Below are 21,400 nucleotides of genomic sequence, written 5' to 3' on the forward strand. Positions count from 1 at the left end.
TCAGATCAAAACAGCAGAAGCTCACCACTGCTTTTGGGCCTCTAGCAAATAAGAGCACATCTTATTAAAAAGGTAGCAGCTTCTCTTTCAGAAGAAGGTAGAAGGAAAGAAAGAAAAAGAGGTGGGGTGTTAAATGGCTTTGAATAACTCAATGAAGTGCAGAATACGGGAAGGAATCTTTCTCTTAGTCTTTTCTTACTGAGGAGCCATCTCTGATTAGCTTGAGGTCCTCAGATAAGCTTATCAGCACGTAGGCATCACAAATGCTTCATGATGAAATTTTCAACATCTGTGTGAAATCATTATTCCATGCACAAATGCTCAATCGATTCACACAAAAACATAGGTTCTGTCACTGAAACATGACATAGCCCTTGAACTCAACTGACATAAAGTGTAGAGACTTCCAGTGGCGATCATCAATTCATTACACAACCAGTACCTTATCTATAACCCTCTACCCAGAGATCATAGCCAGCTGTAGGTGCATAGTGTCACTCTGCTCAACAAAACGATTCGGAGCAATCTCAGTCACCACCAGAAAGGAAACTTGCCTCTCACTCCGCAGCTGTGCCAAACGTTTGCGAACATCATCCACTGTTACTTCAAAAAACTCATCAGGAAGCTCTTCTGGGCCAGCAGGAAGTGGTTCTAGTAGGTCTAGGTGACACACAAGCGGCTCTCGCTCCACAAGCTACAGAATAAAAATGAGCTTCGATTAGTCTTAAATGCATTGCTTTGCTTACGCTGTAAGGCTCCTGAAAAAAAATAAAGGGACAGCATTGCAAACTGAAATACAATCACTGGCGTAGAATTCATCTCACTAAGATCAGACTAACGATACAGAGGTTGTCCGTCAGTGTTGTCATTTTTTAGAGTTGACAGAGCTTCCTCCCAACAAGCAGCAGGAATCTATATTGCCAGATGAGTCACACGCCAGCAGTCAGCTGCTCTCCACTGTCAGTATAGGAAGCACAGGGTAATCACCTCAGCCCTCAGGGTAGTGCCTGCGGAATCTTTTCACTTACAATACAACGATGTTTTGCAGCTGAACCATACTTCTAGTCCATTACAAGCTTGTTACAAGCACTCAGAAATTACTCCTATCCCAAAACCATAACCTACCTCTCTCTGCTCTACGTCAAACTTCTCTCAGTATGTAATCACGTCCCTAACATTCTACAGGCAGCACACAACTTCTGCAGGTGCTGTTCTTCATACTACAGACAATAAACTGCCCTTTAAGTTTTCCATCTGCCATGCACTCTTGGCTCACATCGTATCTTCTGTTCTCTTTGCTTCACATTCTCTTGCCGCCTACAGCATCAGCTCCCAAACAGGGGTCACTAAACTTCTTACTCTGGAGAGCAATCCTTTGGTCTGCAGTAAGGTAGTTTTTGACCTGTCGAGTTCTCTGAAGCCACTGAAGGCTTCATTGTACACACTTCAAATTCTTAACCTGACTTCTGGTGTGCAGAAAGCTCCCTTACACAGTAAAAACCCCTTTGATTTGCACTTACAAAGTACTTAGCACTGAAATCAGCCTTTGTCGCAGGCAAAGCAGACAGATGCAATGGTTCGCTGTATGCATTAGCTGCAATAAAGGTACTTAATACACTGGCATTTATTGGCAACTTTTCCTACGCTCTGGCTGCTGAGGACAGGCCAGCACACAGATCTCGAACAGCCAAGATACCCTCCCACCTGCACAGCAGGGCACAGGCAGCCTGGCCACTCTGCTCGCCTTGCCTCCAGAGCCCACAACGGGAGCTGGATATCACGATGGCATAACTGTGCCCTGGCCTATAACTGTGGTTGCCCTTATTAAAAAACAAACAAACAAACCAACAACAAAACCCCCAATCCCCAAAAAACCCAAACCAAACCCAAACCCCAACGAACCCTCCAACCTATTAGGCAAACAGCACTGGCCGTCTCTGAAGGGAGAATGACATTATGCACCCCTCCCAATTCAGAAAAGGTTAGATTACTGGCTACTGTCCCTTGCATCAACAGCAGCAGCCCTGTCAGTGTGTGAATACAAATCACTACCAGAATCAAACACACAAGAGGCAGTTACACCTATTGGCTCTTCAACAACTCTAACTTTTTACATCATAGAAATGCTGAAACGCACAAAGCCTGAAAGCAAACAGAAGAGCATACCACAGGCTACAGGTGATGCAGGGTGGAAAGCTGTCCATGACTGAAGAACCTCACGAGAACAAAAACTTTGAGAGTTAATACAGCATTTCTTCACAGTCAGCTGCCAGCCTAACACAGCTCTATGCTCTGTGAACAAACCCGATGCCTGTTTCTTCTCCCCTTACTGCCTCACACACTCTTTCCAATCCTAATTAATATCCATATGTCCTCCCACCATCTGTTCCATCCACTCTCCCTTCCCCCAGGCACAGGCCCCTGGGGAACAGAAGGAGTCTCCCTCAATTGTCAAAAGCGACAACACAAATTACAAGGCAACGCTCACTCTGCCTGTGGGCACCAAAGGGTAATTTGAGAAATTAAAAGAGCGACGTTGTGTGGGTGGGACCCTTGGCTACTTTTAGAAAGTTGAGCAGGGTCAGCTGTAACTAGCGGGTGAAGGAGCCTGATTGCAGCTTTCCTGGGGCTCAGCAGGGAGAAATGCCCAGTGCTACAGGAGTGATCCCGAGTGCACAGAGCCACCCTCTGGGAAAGGGCCTGCTGCACAATGGTCCTAACTGCTGCCAGCAGCTGGTCTGGTCAGGTCGATGTCAGAGGCCAGAGGATAATTAATCAGGCCTCCCCAATAACCAGGTACACTTCAATCTCCTCAAATACACACCTACTGAAAATAGACGTCTCCTTTCAAAAAAAGAAAAAAAACAAAAAAACAAAACACAAAACCAAAAAGACTGAGCAGGCATATCCTACGGCATGTTGTGAAGGGTGCCGGGATACAATGGAGAGAATTCTAACGTCTACATTAGCAAATTCTAAACTTACCATTTAGTGTTGGCTCCAGCAAGCACTTCAGCTAACAGTAGCAAGATTCCATAGGGAAAGTGTCAGCCAGTGCCCAAACCATGGTAGTAGCTAAAGACTTCAGCCAAGACATCAGAAATCAAGAGACAGCAGCAGACAGACATATATCCCAGTCCTAAGTGTTCACCCTTCTTCCTTGCTGTGTGTTCACTGCTCCAGACCACTCTATGTCAGAACTGTAATTCAAGTGTCACTTTCCAGACATCTTCGTTCAAAGGGTCTCCATTGCCAAGGAGGTACTCCAAACGGGCAGTCGGGAATTTCCCCTCTAGAGCCATTCCCCAGCCTACCAGAACTATCTACGTGCTGTAATACAAAATCCACTACTTCCCAGACATAAATGCCCTATTCTTGACCTCCAACTCGCATCCAGCCAAGACGTCCTAATTTAATTCTCTGCAGGATACCCGTACTGGCCCTGCACAGACACACAGCTACCTTTTAGCTCCTAAGTCTATAATTTTATCTGTTTCCCCAGCCAGTGCTGAATATCTCAACTTCTAAACCAAGACACGTTACTCACCTACTACTTCATATGAAGGAACATTGTTTTTCTGTACAGAAGGAGCAGATCTGTGCATATCTAACCAGACTGCAAAAATACACAATTAAAATAAGAATTTCCTAATATTAAATTTTCAGCTAGCCCCCAATAACAGAGTAAGACCTCTCGGGAAAGCAGTAACGAGTTTTTGTGAAACATAATTCAAGTGGTTTGATTCAGAGTTTCCGCAACTCAATTCCAGAATTGCACAACAGGGTCTGATCAGAGAAGGGCAGCACAAGGTGTCTATTAAGCACTGCTTAGCAACCAAAAGACATCACCATTTTGCCTCTTAAGATGCAAAGACTGCCACATCGTAGTATCTCTTCTGCCATGTATTTAACATCCCATGGAATCAACCATACATCTCGCCTCCTCACAAACGTAAGAAACACACTTCAGAGAGAAAGAGGTATCCCACTGCTGTGGCTCTACCAATTCTCTCTTTCCCCAGCGTTCAGCCATCATCCTGTTCCTCTTTCTTCATCCATCGTCATTTGCACACTTAGGGATTCCAACTAGGCATCTCTCAATCTGAGTACACTCAATACAGCCTTACTGTAATGTGTCACCAACAACTCTGAAGCGCAGGCAGAATCCAACAGCTACCCTCCTGCAGCAGTTTCCAAAAAGGAGACTACCAGGTACACCAACTCACTTCCCAGTCCACGACACATAGGTTTTTCTGCAACTGCGACAAAAGGCAACCACCTCCTGCAGTAACGAATGGCCACCATGCGGCAGTTTCTACCTCCCATTATGTAACTCTGGAGGAAAGCAAGCTGTGCATTTTGCTGTCATATTTCTGTCAGTGACACCTTTCAGGAGCCAAAGATGCTGTGTTATGGTTTGTCACCTTCATTCTTCAAAGTCTCTACTTCTACTACCAAAGTTGGGATGTCAGGCACTTTGCACCGATCGGCTGAAGCCATCTATTCACAGCAGTGTCTACCAGGCAGTCTATGTGATAAAGCCAGGCGTCAGGAAGAAAGCAGTTCACTCTACAGTCACCACCGCAGACCTAAGTAAGCAGATAAGCTGAGAAAAACATATTTAATTCGAAGTGAAGTAGTGGCTATTGTGCTTTCCACAGCACCAAGCTCTCCTTGGAGACCCACCTCTTCCCCGCCACCTCAGGGAGCTTAATCTCATGGGGAATCTGGTGTAAAGTTACCTTCTAATAATTAATGTTCTGACATCAAAGTCAGCATGCAGCTGTCTGTAAACCATCTTTAGCCAAAGAAACGAAGGGACGCCGGCACAGATTTTATCCAGCCTCTCTCTTCAGCTTCAAAAACCACACACAGGCAAAGCATTAATGGGAAGATTCTTTCACAAAAACGGACCTTTGATGTTTAAAAATAATTTGCTTTGTTTTGGGTTTTTTCCTCAGGACTGAAAAGGGACAAAAAGCAGATGCCATGTGGCTAGCCCTGCTCTGCTGTTGCTGCTGAGAGCAAGGAGAGTGGAGGATGGCAGGAATGGAGGAGGGAACAAAATGTAATCAATCAGCAGCAAAAGCACGAGAGATCAAAGGGCTTGAAAGCAGCAGTCAAAATCACATGCTGTTTAACACAAGGGCAAAACCCCCCCAACAGAATCTGCAGCTGCTTCCAAAGCTGCTCTCAAACTGGAAGGAAGGCTGGCTCCAGAAGTGCCTCTGAGTGGTCTGAACTGGACCGCAATTCTGAGAAAGACATCGGATCATGAGAGTCCTTAGGCCACCGCTGTTCAGCTCTGAGCCTAACAGCACAACTTCACATTAAGCTCTAGCCAGTAAAATGATAAAATAAGTTCTGTCCCTCCAGCCAGCATACAGAGAAGTGCGTACCAGTGAAGAACACCACCACAAACCCTTGCCCTTCTTCCTTCCTCCCTTTTCAGACACAGTTGAAACTCCTTCTTTCCAAATCCCTCATAGGTGAGAGTGTGACTGAAGCAAGCAACACAGACTGGACAAATCACCCAACCTACTGTTTAGTTCTCTGAGTCTGTTCCAAAAAGTTAAATAACACTGATTAGATGGACCCAAACATGTTTCTAATAGACTGAAATATTCACCACTGGGTTGGCAAGGCCTCTTTCTGCTACATTTGTAACTGCTCCAGAGTCCTTCCAGGGTATGGCTTCTGCTCCTAAAGAATCCAAAAACTCATCAAGAACGGACTGCAACCAGAAAGAAGTCATCCAAGGCAGGATCTCTACATCAACGTGAGAGCATACACACAGTCTTGCTAAATCCCTCTGGGACTGAGCTCCCTTTGAACCTCATCAGGCACCCTTTCCTTCTACTTATGGCTTTGTTTAATCTCACGGCTGGATCAGAATCAGAAATAAACACAGAACTCCAACTCTATGAGGTACTAACGAGTGTGAAATCATGAGGGGGATCTCTGAACACTAAAGCCAGCCCTAGCAATGATGTGTGCAGTGAAGGGGCAAGGGAAAGAGCCGCTGACAGAGAATCCAGGATGTGAATCTTCCAATGCACAATAACACGGAGTAAGTTATGAATTTAATGCCCCCTGTACTTCATTTTACGCTGCTTGGCAGACATGTCTAGTCTTGCTGAAGGCATTCAATTCCATACAGCTGCCCTACAGAAAGCATACTTAACATCATTCAAAGGCATCAGAGCACTCTTGAGCCACCAGTTCTAGCATCTCTACATGAGCTAAAGCATTTTTTATTTTAATCAATACAGTTTTTCTTCAGAGATACCAAAAATGATGATGGATGTACAATTTGTCTTTCTGGGAAAACGGCTAGAGAGAGGTAGACTTTATTTAAGAAGTGGGATATTTCAGAGTCAGACAGGAGACACTTTTATATGCAAGTAAAAATAGAGAAGGAAAAGGATGGAAGGTTTCTGTTTCATCTGCCATAATAAGAAAATTAAGACGAAAGGGATGGGACTAGACTGAAAAGAAGACGTCCAAACCCTTCTTTTTTTTTTTCTCAGTATCGAACTCTTGCCAAGTAAGATGCAATTGTAGCCGAAAAATTCCTTTCCTAGATCTATACTCTTTATATTCCACCACATATGTCATCAAAAGAGTTAAACTGTAAGTCAGAGTGACCACAGGCAGAAGAAACTGAGGAAGCAGACGTTAACAACTACAAGCATGGGATACTGCTTTTACAATAGCTTTTACTACAGAGTTTCACATTCCACAAAACGCTTGGGTGAAAAATCTGAGCACACCTTACAACCTAAGAGTTAGAAATTCTGACCATCTTCTCAGATCTTGGAATTCATGGGATTAAGTTGCAACAAACCATTAAGAGCACTTCTGCTCCTAGGACAATCCTGTCACAAGCTAGAAAAGTTATTCCTTTCTATATGTAAAATTCCACCAAGCTTATACCTTCCGCATGATCTGGGAGGTAAGTCAGTCACAACAAGCAGTAAGCACCTTCAGGGTATTATAAAACGCAAGTCTGAGAAATTCTTCTCATCTTTAGCAAAACTACGCAGCAGACAGCAATTTTTAAAGGAAGAACAAGTACCCAGGGCTCAAGTGACAAAGTGGGCATTTGCGGGCACAGAGATTGAGGCTGTTCTGGACTGCGCTTTTAATGCAGTTGTGTTGCCTCCATTAGAACCATTCATCAAGGACACATCAAGGTTCAAAGCTTCACTTGCCTCTGCACAGCAAATTCTTAAATTTCCATCTTTCTTGTTCTTAAATCCCCACTCTTCATATTTCCTATAGTACACTGTCCATAATGCAATACTTCCTTACTGAACTCTTGGCAGAACTGTATGTCACCAAGGCACCTAACCTATATTATGGGGAAAAAGTCTTAAATATGGAAACACGTTTTTCCTTACAGGAGCTCAGCCTCGGGCAAGGCAGGAGAGAAAAAGCCCTCATTGCAAACAAGTTTTCGCTTACCTGTTCTTGCTCCTTTTGCAGTTCTTGGCTGTTCTTAGACTTCTTTGGCTTTGAAGGGCCTCCAGGGCTGGAAAAAGTTGTTGGCAGCTCTGAAGATCGCGTATCTAACCCAAGAGATGGTACAGCTACAGAAGAATCCCCTAGACGCTGTCCATCTCCAAAAAAAGGGACAAATGGGGTAGACTCAGGCTCTGAGGAAGGCCACAGCTTCTCCAAGCTGGCATGAGATTCTCTAATTGAGTCTTGCTTGTCTGTGCAGCTGTTTAAAGACACGCTCACATCCCTGTGGTCCAACTCCTTTGCGAATGTGTTTGCTTGAGGTAGGGGCACATCTACTGCTCCTTCAATAGAGCCTGGCCTCACTGTCAGCTCATTACACCGCACCATGGCACCCACAGCTTCCTCCCGACCAGCTGAACTGCATTCCTTCATGACAACTCTTAAAGACACCAAAAGGAACAAAATCAAAATCATTTATACTAACAGTACTGCCCTCCCCATTCTCAACATGGCCAAGACTCAAATACACCCCTAATTTTATGATCTGCTTCCTCCAGACACTCACAAAGAACATGCTCCAGTTGCTCTGAAGTTAGGGGCAAGGGGTCGGGAGTTTGTGCAAAAAAAAAAAAAAACACACACCACAGAACAGGAACTACCCACTCCACAGGAAAAAAAGTGCCTTCCAGGAAAAAACAGCAGTTAGTTGTAAAGAACAGCTTCTAATCACTCCTGTCCTCTGTATAAACTGCAAAGAACTGGCTAGAAGATCATAGAAATTGTCATTGTCCCCCATCTTACCCTCCCAGTTGTCCCCCATCTTACCCTCCCTGCCAGGGAGGCACTGCAGGGATTGGGAGTTTAATGCTTGAAATACAAAGCAGGGCAGAATGAAGTGGTAGATGATTGTCCTCTCAGAGAGACTTTTAACTTTGAAATGTCTGTTTCACTCATAGGGAAAGGAAAAAAAAAGAAAAGAAAAGAAAAAGAAAGACACAAACAAGCCCCTTTAATCTGCACATGACTGGTCAGTGCCAGCATCTGCAGCTGTGGGAAGAACATCTGGGCAGCAGTTTCAGATAAACAGGCAAATGCAATAATTACTGAGTGCCACAATGATTGTCTTTTTGAACTTTTTTTCATGTTGTTTTTTTTTTAAAAAAAAAAAACAAAACAAAATAAATTCACCACCAGAGTGGAAAAGAAAAATAACTTTGCTCCTCCCAACCTGATGATGGCATTGCCTCCAGTCAGGCCAAGTGACATCAGTGTTGTCTTCTCTAGGGCATCTTTTCCCGATATCTGCAACAAAAAACAGAGGAAAGTATGGCAACTGCCTAAACGGGAGAGCATTTAAAGTGCTCTTTTTAGAAAGAAGCCTGTATCAAAACACACCACACAGCACCAGAAACAACTCAAAACACACTCTTTCTGCACTTGGAAACGAGACCTGAATCCATCTGTATTCACCTGTACTGCTTTACCAAATTCACCGCTTATTAAATTATCTCAAGGGGAGATGACCTACATATATTTCCATCCCATACAAATATACAAATTGGATCTGACCTCAGCAAAGCACTATTTTTATGTCAGAACTTAAATCACAGGTAACATCTCTGAGCTGAAAGACAGTCAATTTCATTACATACAACTCCCATCTGCTTGTAATGACCTGTTCCAGAATAAAGATGTTCACAAAGGTCAATGGGAAGTGAAGGGGACAGCTAGGGATAGCAAATTCCATAATACACACATACAAAATATTAAACAAAACATTAATAGCCAAAGATCAAAACACAGAGAAAAGCAAATATTTATTATAATGAAACCACTGTTTTGACTCGAGCTTTAAAAGAAGTTGGAAAGAAAAACACAAACAGGTCATTGAGCTCATTTTATGGGCTCAGAGGTCTAAACGGCCCACAGTTACGTTCCAAGAGAGCTTTTTTCCATACAGACGCGTCATGCTTTGAAAAGACCAACATTTTTCTACTTCCTCTCTCAATAAAGTTCAAAAGAAACACTTTCCAGGTTGGAAAGCAGAGCTGAGTTTTTCTTATTTTTTAGGGCCAGAAGGACAAGAGACAGTTAAGAAGACTTTGCTGACTTACCTCATCCCGCATGTAAATACAGACTGGAGAGAATTCACCATGTTGTTCCATAAACTCCCTGCAATAAAGAGCAAAATTCTGCAGTAGCTGTAGAACAGTCTACCCCAAACCAATGCAGAGCAATAACAAGAGGTGAAATTAGCTAGCAACACTCTCCATGTTCCTCCAGCAACAACCATTACACAGTTCACAGAGTCAGTATTAGACATATATAAAGAATTTGCTCCAATGCATTCACTGTTCCTTAAACACAGCCCTGAAAGTTTAAAAACAAAGGGGAAATGATTAAAGTTAATTCTAAAATTACTTGATCTTAATAGATAAATTTGAGCAAATCATTCTTAACGTGCCTCAGCACCCGATCTGGAACATGACTTAGTAATACTTGCTCTTTTTAATCCCTTATCTAAGATAAATAGTTTGTTACAGTTTAGACTGTACTCTCCTTGGGGACAGGTCAGTTTCCTTCCAGTTTTCTTTTTAGCAACAAACAGAATGAAATACTGCTCTAAAGCAAATAATCTGAGGACAAAGAATTTGCCTGACTTAGTTTCAGACAGATTAAAAAAAAAAAAGGGAAAAAAAAAAAAAAAAAAAAAAAAAAGAAACAGTAGAAGCTTCCGGATTCTGGAGACCAGGGACAACAAAGTCAAAGGAAAGGCTGCCGCAGTAGACGAAGTGAATATCAGGCCACATTTAAGTATTTCTGTCAGGCAGGACACACATTTGCAACAATGCACACTGCTGACAGGCCATCTGCAGAGGAAGATGTAAGTGAAGGACTCTTAGCATAGAGAAGGGGAAAAAACCAGTAAGACGCTACTCTTGACAAGATGCTACTCTTCCCATTTTCCTCTAGATAAGCAATTCTGAGGCATTCAAGTAGAAGAGAAGTTCTATTAAATATTAACTTGATCAAACACGGAAGATGGACAGGGAAAATACAATCACTGCCTGTCACAGCAAATCTCAGTTCTCATCCATCCAAGATCATGCAATTTCAAAAGAGTACATGTGGAAAACCCTACAACAGTGTTCTTAATGGGGAAAAAAAAAAAAAAGGACTAACACTTTTAGCAAGGAAATCTCAGATGTTTGTAGAAAAGTAAAAAGTCTTAAAAGAGTTAACTAGTACATTACACTGAAGCACTGAAATCAGTGAGAGAATTAGATTCACCAGCAGAAGAAACCCTCATGCTGGTCTCCCCTTCAGCTGCCGAAGTGAAACTCAAACTGAAATCAGCTGAGAATGTGGTAAAACATGAAATTAAGGAAGAATAGTTTGCTTCTCCCCTTCAATTACGTCAATGGCAACAGGTGAGCAGGAGAACCCTGTCCATGCTGAGACAGCAGTGGTTTGGAAAGATTACTGGCTGAATTCTCAGCATATTTTTTTTCAGAAGTTTTAGATTCAAAAGTTTCAGCCTAACTTAGCAGGGGAATCTACAAAACAAAAGGTGAGAAAGCTGCCCCAGAATATTCCCCATCAATGCAATGAGACCTGATGAGAGTCACCCTTCTCCATAAAACTCCAGTAGCTCTTGTTAGCACATTCTGTCCTCAGCTCTGTCATTGCAGTTGGACCAGGACATACCTCCATAAGGAGCAGGTATATACCATCTGCACTGCAACAGCTGTTTTATCATCAAAAGCAAACCAGATTAAATTCTTCCTCGTGGTAAACTCCCTTGATCTTAATGCTCTCTGGAGTCCAGTCTCTGGTGGGGGGAGAGGGGGGGGATGACTTTCCCCCATGCCTCACCTCACCAGGAAACAATCACCCATCACCTCATCTTGATCTAAAGGTTAAAACTTAAGCCTTTCTAAACAAAGCATGCAACAGCATGGTGATATGAGGTGAGTCACAATGAAACTGAGAAGCTCCACTCACTAGAGTTAGCAAATCCAGAGTAACTTGTAAAACCAGTCCTGAGGATCAGGTCTGATTTAGGGAAGTTAGGGGCTGAGAACGACTTCCAGACCAGCTTCCAGATCACAAGGGGTTTATAATCCTGACACACCATTCTTTTGGAACACTTCTCCCAGCCACTGCACCAGATCTCATTGTGCAGAAAGCGACAGACACACCCAGAGCATCCAAACTATTACATTCAAGCTTCAGATTATGAAACACAGTTAACTTTCTAACTCAAGATGAACAACCAAAACAACACTAGAATAGGTCTGCCACCATTTGCGGTTCTACAATTAGTTATTCTCTGTCAAGGACAGAAAGCTGCATACAATGCACTGCAGGAATCAAAAGATTAAGTTCCTCGTATGGAATGAGCACAATCTTGCGATTCGAGACCCAGGCTCCAACCTCCCTCACTCTTTTCACAGCAATAACTGAGTTAAGTTCCAAAGGCCAATGCTTGATGAGGAAAGGCAGAAAAAAAAAATCTTGTCTCTTGATTGGAAGATTGGAACAAAATAGCACCTAAGAGACTACCCTTGTCAGACCATAACAGACCATGCGCACCCAGACTCTTCCAGACAATCCAGGAGAGCTAGTCATCCCTACCTTATTTTCAATGGATTTTGCTTCCAATCAGGATCAGCTGTATCCCTGCACAAATCCTCGATAGAAGTGCCCAAAAGAGACACAGAAGAAACAGTACAGAATCACAGAAAAGGCAAACAAAACAGCCTAGAGGAATAAAAGCTTGAGCCTCAGGTTTCCCGTCTATCGGGAAAGGTGGATGATCACCACTTCGGATGAGAGAAGTCAAGGCACAGGTGAACACACATCCTCACACACAGATCCAGAAGAGAGTAAACCAACTTGACTTACACAACCTAGTTTCATTCACCTTTCCAAAACTGCTTTCCACTTCAATCCAAGCAATTCTTTGGATTGAAGAGCCTTCTAAAAATGCATGGAAAATATCTGAACTTAATGAGTGATACCACAAAGTAGCAAAGAGTCACAGTCATTGTCAAAACTGCCTTCAAGTGCCCAGACTGCAATTGTTTCTACGTAAAACAGTCTACAAAGCTGTTGAAGCTGCCAGACAGGCAAGAGTGGGAGACAGAAAAGCAACAGTTCTCCCGGGCCTAATGCTAAAAGGGTATACAACACTTGTGCCCTCAACCAGTCTCTGCAGAACAGACTCCAAGAAAAGATCCCCCAGAGACTTATTTTTGTATAACTCTTGGAAACCAGCAGGCTCCTCCTCCAGCTGCTGTTAATCCATTACATGCATTCACTGAGGCAAGCACACACATCAAACACACTGTCATTTCTTTGATGTGCTGTTCTTCAGAAGGGGAACGGCAAGCAGATTAGATTCCTTCATGTAGTGATCTGACAGGGCCTGTAAACATCTTGTGCAAGGACTGCCGCATGCTGAGAGGAGGAGCAGCCTTACAATAGCTTCCAGACCTTCTTCAGACCCAATTAGCCAAGATGGACGCTGGAAACCCAGGGGAAATGCCAGTGGATTTAGAATACTTCCCCTCACGCACTTACAGCAGCTGAGCATTCCAGGAAAACATCTCCAGTTGGAAAGTCAAAGGATTCAGCAAAAGTCAGTAACTAGCTGACTAGCTAGTCAACTGAGTCAATACACACTGGAAAGCAGCACAGACCGTGAAATCTGTATGCATGGCTGTAGATCCAGCTTGTTTTGTGATTAAGTCACACACAGCACCTTTGCTGCTTGTTGAACTTAATAAAAAGTTTGCGAAGTCCATCCAAACATTTGAGCTCAGCTTCCAGAGGGCAGAAAAGAACAGCTGTGTCTTATGAACTGAAGTTAATAACGCTTAGCACACTGTAGCAGTCAGAATCTTAAAAAGAGCAGCATATACATTAACTGTTAATATTACAGCAACCTGTAACAAATAAAACCACTCAAAAGGAGCAAAATTACATTAAAAGCTCAAAATTTAAACCAAAGAAAGAACCAACTAATGTGCAAGAAAGGCACGCAAAGGCTATTTGTCACTGTCCATAATTAGCACCCCCACCAAGCCACCAGTTCCCAAACTGCAACAGGCACTCTGCTGCTCCCAGAGGGTACAAAGTACGTAGTAAGGTACAAGAGGGGCCTTAAAACACTCGGGAAAATTATACCTGGCTTTCCTTGCCTATCTTTTTCCTCGATCAAAAGAAAAATAGTTATTTCCTCTTGAGTATTTACATGAAGACTGTCCCTTTTGACCTAAGAGTAAATGCCACAGTGTGGATCTGGTCCTTCACCATTAAAGACAAAAAGATAATTATAAGTAAGAATGATTTATATCACTTTAGAGTCGCTAGACTACCTTAAGTATTTCCTCAATCTATGGTCTGATGATGCAAAATGTTAAGTAGAAAAACCGATGTACACCATTCCTACCCATCTGCCGCTTCCTCCTTTTAGATCTTCATTTCCTTCATTACGCTTCTTGTCATAAGTGCCTATGAGAGACAACTCTTAACTATGTTAGGAAACAACAATCCCAAGCAGAAATCCAGGCTGGGCGGAGAATGGATTGAGAGCAGCCCTGAGGAGAAGGACTTGTGCTGGTGGACAAGAAGCTCAACATGAGCCGGCAATGGGCACCTGCAGCCCAGAAAGCCAACCGCATCCTGGGCTGCATCACAAGCAGCGTGGCCAGCAGGTCAAGGGAGATGATTCTCCCTCTCCACTCCGCTCTGGTGAGACCTCCCCTGCAGTACTGTGTCCAGTTCTGGAGCCCCCAACATAAGAAGGACGTGGACTTGTTGGAGAGAGTCCAGAGGAGGCCATGAAGATGATCAGAAGGCCGGAGCACCTCTCCTGTGAGGCCAGGCTGAGAGAGTTGGGGCTGTTCAGCCTGGAGAAGAGGAGGCTGCAGGAAGGCTGCTATAAAGTCTCCCAATACCTAAAGGGGGCTACAGGAAAGACAAGGAGAAACTCTTCAGCAGGGCCTGTTGCGATAGGACAAGGGGTAATGGTTTTAAAATTGAAGGAAGCAGATACAGGCTTGATATAAGGAAATGTTTTACAATGAGGGTGGTGGAGCACTGGCCCAGATTGCCCAGAGAGGCGGTGGATGCCCCATCCCTGGAAACATTGAAGGCCAGGGTGGCCGGGGCTCTGAGCAACCTGATCTGGTTGGAGATGTCCCTGCTCCTTGCACGGGGGTTGGACTAGATGGCCTTGAAAGGTCCCTTCCAACCAAAACCATTCTATGATTCTATGAAACTTATCTACCTGAAGGATAACATAGGGAAAATAGTATTTTTCAGCTGATCAGCTACTTGAGCTACTTCCCCATAAAGCTGCACAAACAGTATGAGGGGAGCTCGATAGGAGGGCAGGAAGTGAGCACTAACTGTCCAACTCCCTACTGCTACACAGAAGATGCCCCTCCAGTCCAAACTCCCTCCCTTGGGCTAGCACTAGTCACTCCTTTGGTCTTGTCATGGGCCAGTCAAGGAGCTAGCTAGCAGAAAACTAACAGCACATCATCAGGAGGCTGGAAGAATTAATTCCTTACACTGGAAACAGCTCCAGAGCCACCCCGGTCACACAATTCAGCTGTGCAACCCTGAGTTAATGAGGTAACATCAACCAATTCAACCCCAGAGCCATGCTGCTTAGGCTATTTCAATTGCAGTGTAGAAGCAACAACTTTAAACTTCAGTTGAAGTAATCTGTGCTAGTACATGTTAATCTAGTACTAAGATATACCTCTAACCAGTCAATTACTACGGCTCAGCTAACAGGTGACAATCCATCACCTTGCATCCTGTAACTGTAGCCTAAAAGGTTGAGCTTATCTGAATGCTACTGGACCATCACCCTTCCTACTCACTACTAATTTCACAGCTTTTCTAGCACAACAGTCTTGAAAACTTCCAAAGTTTTGACACAGAAAGCTACTATCTCTTTAGGTGAGTATTTAATTGGTTTGAGAAGTTAAGAAAAATTGTTCCAATTTGCACAATACTACAGCATGGCATCTGTACAGAACAGCAAGAGATTCAAATGCAACAGAGCAAATAGCAGAAGGTGAGGAGTATAAAAGAAAGAACAAGCTAGAAATACAGATCTGAAAAGAAAAAACATTTTATCAAGAGAAAGGTAAAGCCAACTGCAGTAGAAAAAAAATGAAATTTGTAAATTCTGTTTAGAATAGAATGGCTGTCACAGGTTCAAGGCTTCATCTTCCAAGCCATGACAAAAATAAAGGAACTGTCTTTGGAGAAAAATTTATTAGCTTGGCATTTCATTTGCAAAACAGTACTGTATTTTTAAGTCAAAACTAAAGACAAAAGAAAGTACTTAACGTACACTGCACTCTAATAAGATTTCTAATCCATGTATATATTCAATAAATGTACGACCATACATTCTTCCATTTAAATGGGATCTAATCAGTCTTTTGAAGGTTCCACATTATCTTGCGGAGAGCTCCAGATTTCCCTGAAGAACTTGCACAACAGCAAGCCTCAAAAGCAAGAGCAACTCGCTTAAGGAAAGAACCCACTCTACCACACGGAACCGTAGCACAGAAATAGCAGCGTTCAAGATAACCTAGGCTACCATCTCAGCTCCGGCAGTAACTTGATTTCAAACAAGTCTGTGTAAGAGACAGGTGCGGTAATATATATCCAGTTACAGTTTCTTCACAGCCTTACCAGTTTTTTACCAGTTTATGCTCTGAACCAGGAGTGCTACTCCAGCATTAAAAAATAATAATGCAACTATGGAGTGTCAAATTTGAAAGAGCAAGGAAAAAGCAAACAACTGTGTGGTAAAGGAAAAATCACAGTCAAATAAATCCAAATTCTACAAATCAGCAGGATTTAGCTGGATCACCATAACAACTAACTACTGTCACACACAGCATTGCTCACCTGATCTTCGGAAAATGGTTGAGAAGTTCCCACAAAGTCTGTTGACAGGGAAAGGTGTCTTGTAAACGGGAGCCATCATCTAACTGTAATGCAATCCGAACCTACAGGGAAAATACACTGAATTAATTTGAAAATTGAATAAAAACTTCTTTTTCTTCACAGATTTTTTTCAATATTTCAATGAACTTCCTATCCAAAAAACTATTACTTCCTTCTAAACACTTGCTGCAAAGGATTATATCAGTGAAAAATGCAGAGGAGTATCCAAATTGTTATTTTAGAAGTTAATATTTCCAATAGTCCTATTCTGCTATGAATATGAGTACCATACAGGAGGATCTTACAAGAGACTGTGTGAAAGGCCTTACTGACAACATCCACTGCTCTCCCCTCACCTACCAGGCCAGTCACTTTATCATAGACGCTTACCGAATTGGTCAAGCACGACTCTCCCTTGTGGAGTCCACACTGACTACTCCTGTGAGGGTGACACCCTGTGTTCTCATTCTTGCCCTTCTTAAAAAAACGTGAGTGACGTGAGCTTTCCTCCAGTCTTCAGGCACTTCTCCCAATCATCATGATCGATTAAAGACTATCAGAGTAGCCTTTCAGTGACATCTGCCAGCTCCCTCATCACTCAGGTGTGCGTGCCATCAGGGCCCATGGACCTACATATGTTCAGTTTGCTCAAGTATTGCCTGACCTGATCCTCTTCCACCAAGGGTACATCTTCCTCACTACAGCCTTTCCCCCGGTCCCTGGGATTCCTGAAGGACGGTTTTGCTGCTAAAGACCGAGGCAAAGAAGGCATTCAGCCTTTTCCATGTCCTGTGTAACCAAGTCCCCTGCCTTGTCAAGCAACAGGTCTGCATTTTCCATAGCCCTCCTTTTGCACCTATGTACTTAAAGAAGCCCTTCTTGTTGCCTTTGATGTCCCTGGCCAGATTCAATTCCAGTCAGGCTTAAGCTTTCCTAACTTCATCCCTGGACACTTGGACAAGGTCTCTCTGTTCTTTCCAGGTTACCCATCCTTGCTTTCACTCTCTCTACGCTTCCTTTTTGGTGTTTGAGTTTGGCTAGGAGCTCCTTGTTCATCCATGCAGGCATTCTGGCATTTTTGCCCGACTTCCTATTTGTTGGAATGGACTGCTCTTGAGCACGGAGGGGGCAATCCTTGAATACTAATCAGCTTTCTTGGGACTCTGTTCCCTGTCATATCCTGAACTGAAACATAGTCAGAGAAAGGCCAATGCAAGCGTCCCAGACCACTTGTCAACACAGGCAATTAAGATGTTCTGTTTTATACTAGCTGAAACTTTACAGCAAGAGTCTTTGCAGCTATATAAAATGCATTCCAACAACCCAGACAGGATTGATGCAGCTGCATAAACTAAAACACCGACCCAGAGCTCTGACGACTTAAGCATCAATTTGCAGAATTCCCTGAGGCAGAACAAAGAGTATACTTGCACATTCACATAGAGAAACAACGAACACAGTCCAACTCTATCTTTGAATTACTGAAGATCTAACCAACTATTATCAGTCCACAGAGACCACATGTGTAACTTGCAACTCACTAATGCTTCCTAACCACAAAATTTCGACATACAATTTAGGAGTGAACTAATCAAAAATAATTCAGGATGTTCAGTTATAAAGTTCTTAAACACCTGCACAAAAAGACAAAGGACAGCTAGCTGCCTATTCTAACAGGCCTGTTACAACGTGGAATGTGAACATTCACATTCATTAGCAGGTGCTCATGCAGACCTTACATATTCTTCAGATAATTGCTACCAAAAAAAAAAAAAAAAATTAAAAATCCAAGACATTTCTAAAATGAACATACTGAGGACAGTCCCAAAGAACTTCAAATTCCTGATGGTCTCAAGGGAAAAATCCACCAGCTGACCAAAAGATGGAGAATGGCAGAGCACTTCAGGTGTTATCTTTACCTTTTAGAGAATACTCAGCCTTCTTTTTCAAAATGTGTAACTCCAAGTTTTCCCAATTAGCTCACCTATCTAAAGAAAAGTGGAAAAAAAAAAAAAAAAGTCCCTATCAGATAGCACCTAGTGTCTCTAGTCAAATACAGCTTCCTGAAGTCCACGGAAATCAGCCTTATTCAAAAGTCTGAGAAGAATACAAGCCTAGGACATCAACAGCAGCTTGCTTTCGCTTGTTTTCAGGTGTCCCTACCAACAATCTCAGTGCATCCTCTCCCTCTCTCCCTGACAGCGCGTGTGTGTGCAAGCAGGAGAGGGAAAGAGAGCAAGCGAGATGGGAAAAAACAGACACCACACACTCTGGCAATCTACTGTGATTTCCTTGGAGGAATATGTTTGGCATTGGCCTTGGCTCCTACCAGTCCTTGCAGGATTGCAAATTGTGATCTGCTGGAGACAGGAGTTTTTCTGCATACAGGAAACAGTGGCATCATAAACAACTAGCCAACAGAACCACGTTGTTTCATCCCACCACTAACACAACCTCCTGGTTTCCCCTATGCTGGAGACAAGGCTTAGATTATTCTCAGCTACAGCAAAGTGATGACAGCTGACATCACCATTCTGTAAGAATCCAGACCAGGAATTCAGACTACCAGTTGCATCAGGTTCTGGGCAACAGTTCAAAGCTAAGCATGTCACGAAAGTCATATTCAGTCAATTAGAAAAGTATTTTTAAAAATCCCAGGCTCCACATAAAATAATACAGAGATGAGTACCAATTATCTTCTAAGTTTACAAACACATAAAGAAAAGGCTAACACCTTTAACTCTAGAACTGTACTCATAGTACCCCTAGAACACCTGCCATTACAAGGCGAATTAATTCAATTTCTCACTAAAGAACTGTCTTATAGGAAGGAATGATTTTCGCATGCGAAGGCAAATACGAAAGCATTCTATTTTAAAAACATCAGACTTGCTGAACAAACTCATGATTTATCAAAACCTGTATTCTGTTTCCAGGGGTAACTGCTGCCCATGCACCACAGGAAAGCATACCTACTTCCATCCACGTTATTTCAACATGAGAGGCAATAACAAAAGGCACGGAAGCAAATGCATCCCAACATTACCGCAGCCGGCCTGCATGATTGAGTCTGCATCTCAGCTCCCACTGTATTAGGGCATAACGCCAGTGTCAGTTCTGGTCACGGAGTTATCCAGCTCTTTTAAACTCCCCACAGTATTGGACAGTAGTTCCCTGTGGCAGGGAATTCTTTTGGTCAACTGTATTTTCTACAAAGTATTTTCTTACACTGCCTGTAAAATTATTGTAAGTTAAATCTCTGTTCTTAGTTTATGGGACAGCAACTCTGTTTAGACTGCACCCTTCACAAGCTGTATCTTCTCAACTTCATAAAATAGCAACGAGCACTCCAAGGGAAGCCTCACTTCTGTAGATTCCTCTGTTGAAATACAACTAAACAGTAACAACTTAAACTTTCATTAGCTCTTCTCTTTTGTGATCTAAAGTAATGATTCCATGTTATAACCCCTCTCCTACAGTACGCAGTCCTTCTCATGCTTTCTGTATGCTGCATATATAGAAACACTTTCCTCTGGAAGACTAACTCCATGCCATCACAACTCTTTTTAACTGAAAATTTTAAGCAGATGCTACCAGCTTGTGGTATTTTTTAACTAAACACGTCATCTGGAGCACAAACTTCTTTCTACCACGAAGTCAGGAAGAAAACATTAGTACCAAAACAAAGCACATGGAGGGTTTACAGATAAAAACATGGACATCAGTGACCCTCAAACTACATCGCATACCCACAGTGAACTAGAGATTCCAAAAACTTCTCACGCTATAAAGTTCACTTTTCAATGTATGTATCAGTTTATCTTTGTGACAGCTAAAACAACTGCCTGTAACAAACTACTACTAACACAATTTGGCAGACAGACATTAAGAGATTAGCACTAATGGACCTGAAATTTTCACAAAAATTAAGAAACTTCATATGAGGAAGTCAGTAAGAAGAGAGATGACCATTAGGGATAGACAAATTTTCATTCCCAAGCGACTTGATCACACATAATTTTTACCTTATAAAATGTTTATGCTCATTAACACCTATGCAACATTTTAAAAATTATGCTTCCAGCTGTTATAATGACACACATAAAAGATTTTTAAATCTCCTAACCGTGACAGTAATTCCTGCAGAACAGGGCATCCATACTAAATAGGGACATTTGGAAACTGCTAAACACAGAACATGTCACAGAAACTCCTAAATCTGTGTGAACACACCCTGAACAGCTGTGCTGGGGAAGAAGCAAAAGAGAATCCTGTAAAAATCTGAGATTTTAGTCAAAATCTAGAGGCAACAACAGCAACTGAAATAGAAATTAGGAAAGGGAACTGAATCAGTAGCTCAACTAAAGTCATTAGTGATGTTTAACTTCCTGTATATTCATGACCACTAGTTTTTAAGCTCCCCAAAAGATCTCCCTATCCTCCAGCACATATCTGGAACTCCATCATCACAGAGACTGCAAGCAAAGACTTTCAGCTACTAAATTACCCTTTTCCACCACACCTCAACTAGTTTTTGGGTGGCCTTCCGCTCAAGCATTGGCTGAGCCTAACGATACACTTGCTTATTAGATCTGACGAGACCATATCCAGCATGACTGATAACTGAACCAATCCGGAAATGAACATACCGTGTTTCCAACTCCCAGTCTATTAGAGACTGGCACCATCTCCAGCTTGGCATTGTTGGGCAGTCTGGCAAATCTCCACTGTAAAGAGAGATCCAACACACTCCTCTGAAACCTAAAGAAGAACACAGCCCATGAAAACACCAGGAACCATCCTATGCCACCTTCAGATCACTTCAGGGACTAGCAACACCAGAAAGTCCAGGTACTGAGCAAGAAAATGTTCACTGTTAAATAAAGAGGTACTTTTTTTTTTTTTTTTTACTGCCACTGAGACAAATAAACCTCTTGGCTATGATACC

General features: G+C 42.6%; 1 protein-coding gene across 1 annotated transcript in view; it reads right to left on the minus strand.

The window, feature by feature from the left end:
• ASPSCR1 (ASPSCR1 tether for SLC2A4, UBX domain containing) overlaps window positions 1-21,400 on the minus strand; it is a 48,493-nt gene that overhangs the window by 26,204 nt on the left and 889 nt on the right. The window contains exons 3-8 of the mRNA XM_086762622.1: window positions 21,102-21,213; window positions 16,414-16,514; window positions 9,582-9,639; window positions 8,696-8,769; window positions 7,468-7,906; window positions 555-694 (exon numbers count right to left, since the gene is read on the minus strand). Of these exons, the coding sequence (XP_086618748.1) occupies window positions 555-694; window positions 7,468-7,906; window positions 8,696-8,769; window positions 9,582-9,639; window positions 16,414-16,514; window positions 21,102-21,213 (924 nt within the window). The remainder of the gene's footprint in view (window positions 1-554; window positions 695-7,467; window positions 7,907-8,695; window positions 8,770-9,581; window positions 9,640-16,413; window positions 16,515-21,101; window positions 21,214-21,400) is intronic.

This window comes from Chlamydotis macqueenii, chromosome 18 (assembly GCF_036417535.1).
Source record: "Chlamydotis macqueenii isolate bChlMac1 chromosome 18, bChlMac1.mat, whole genome shotgun sequence".
NCBI lineage: Eukaryota > Metazoa > Chordata > Aves > Otidiformes > Otididae > Chlamydotis > Chlamydotis macqueenii.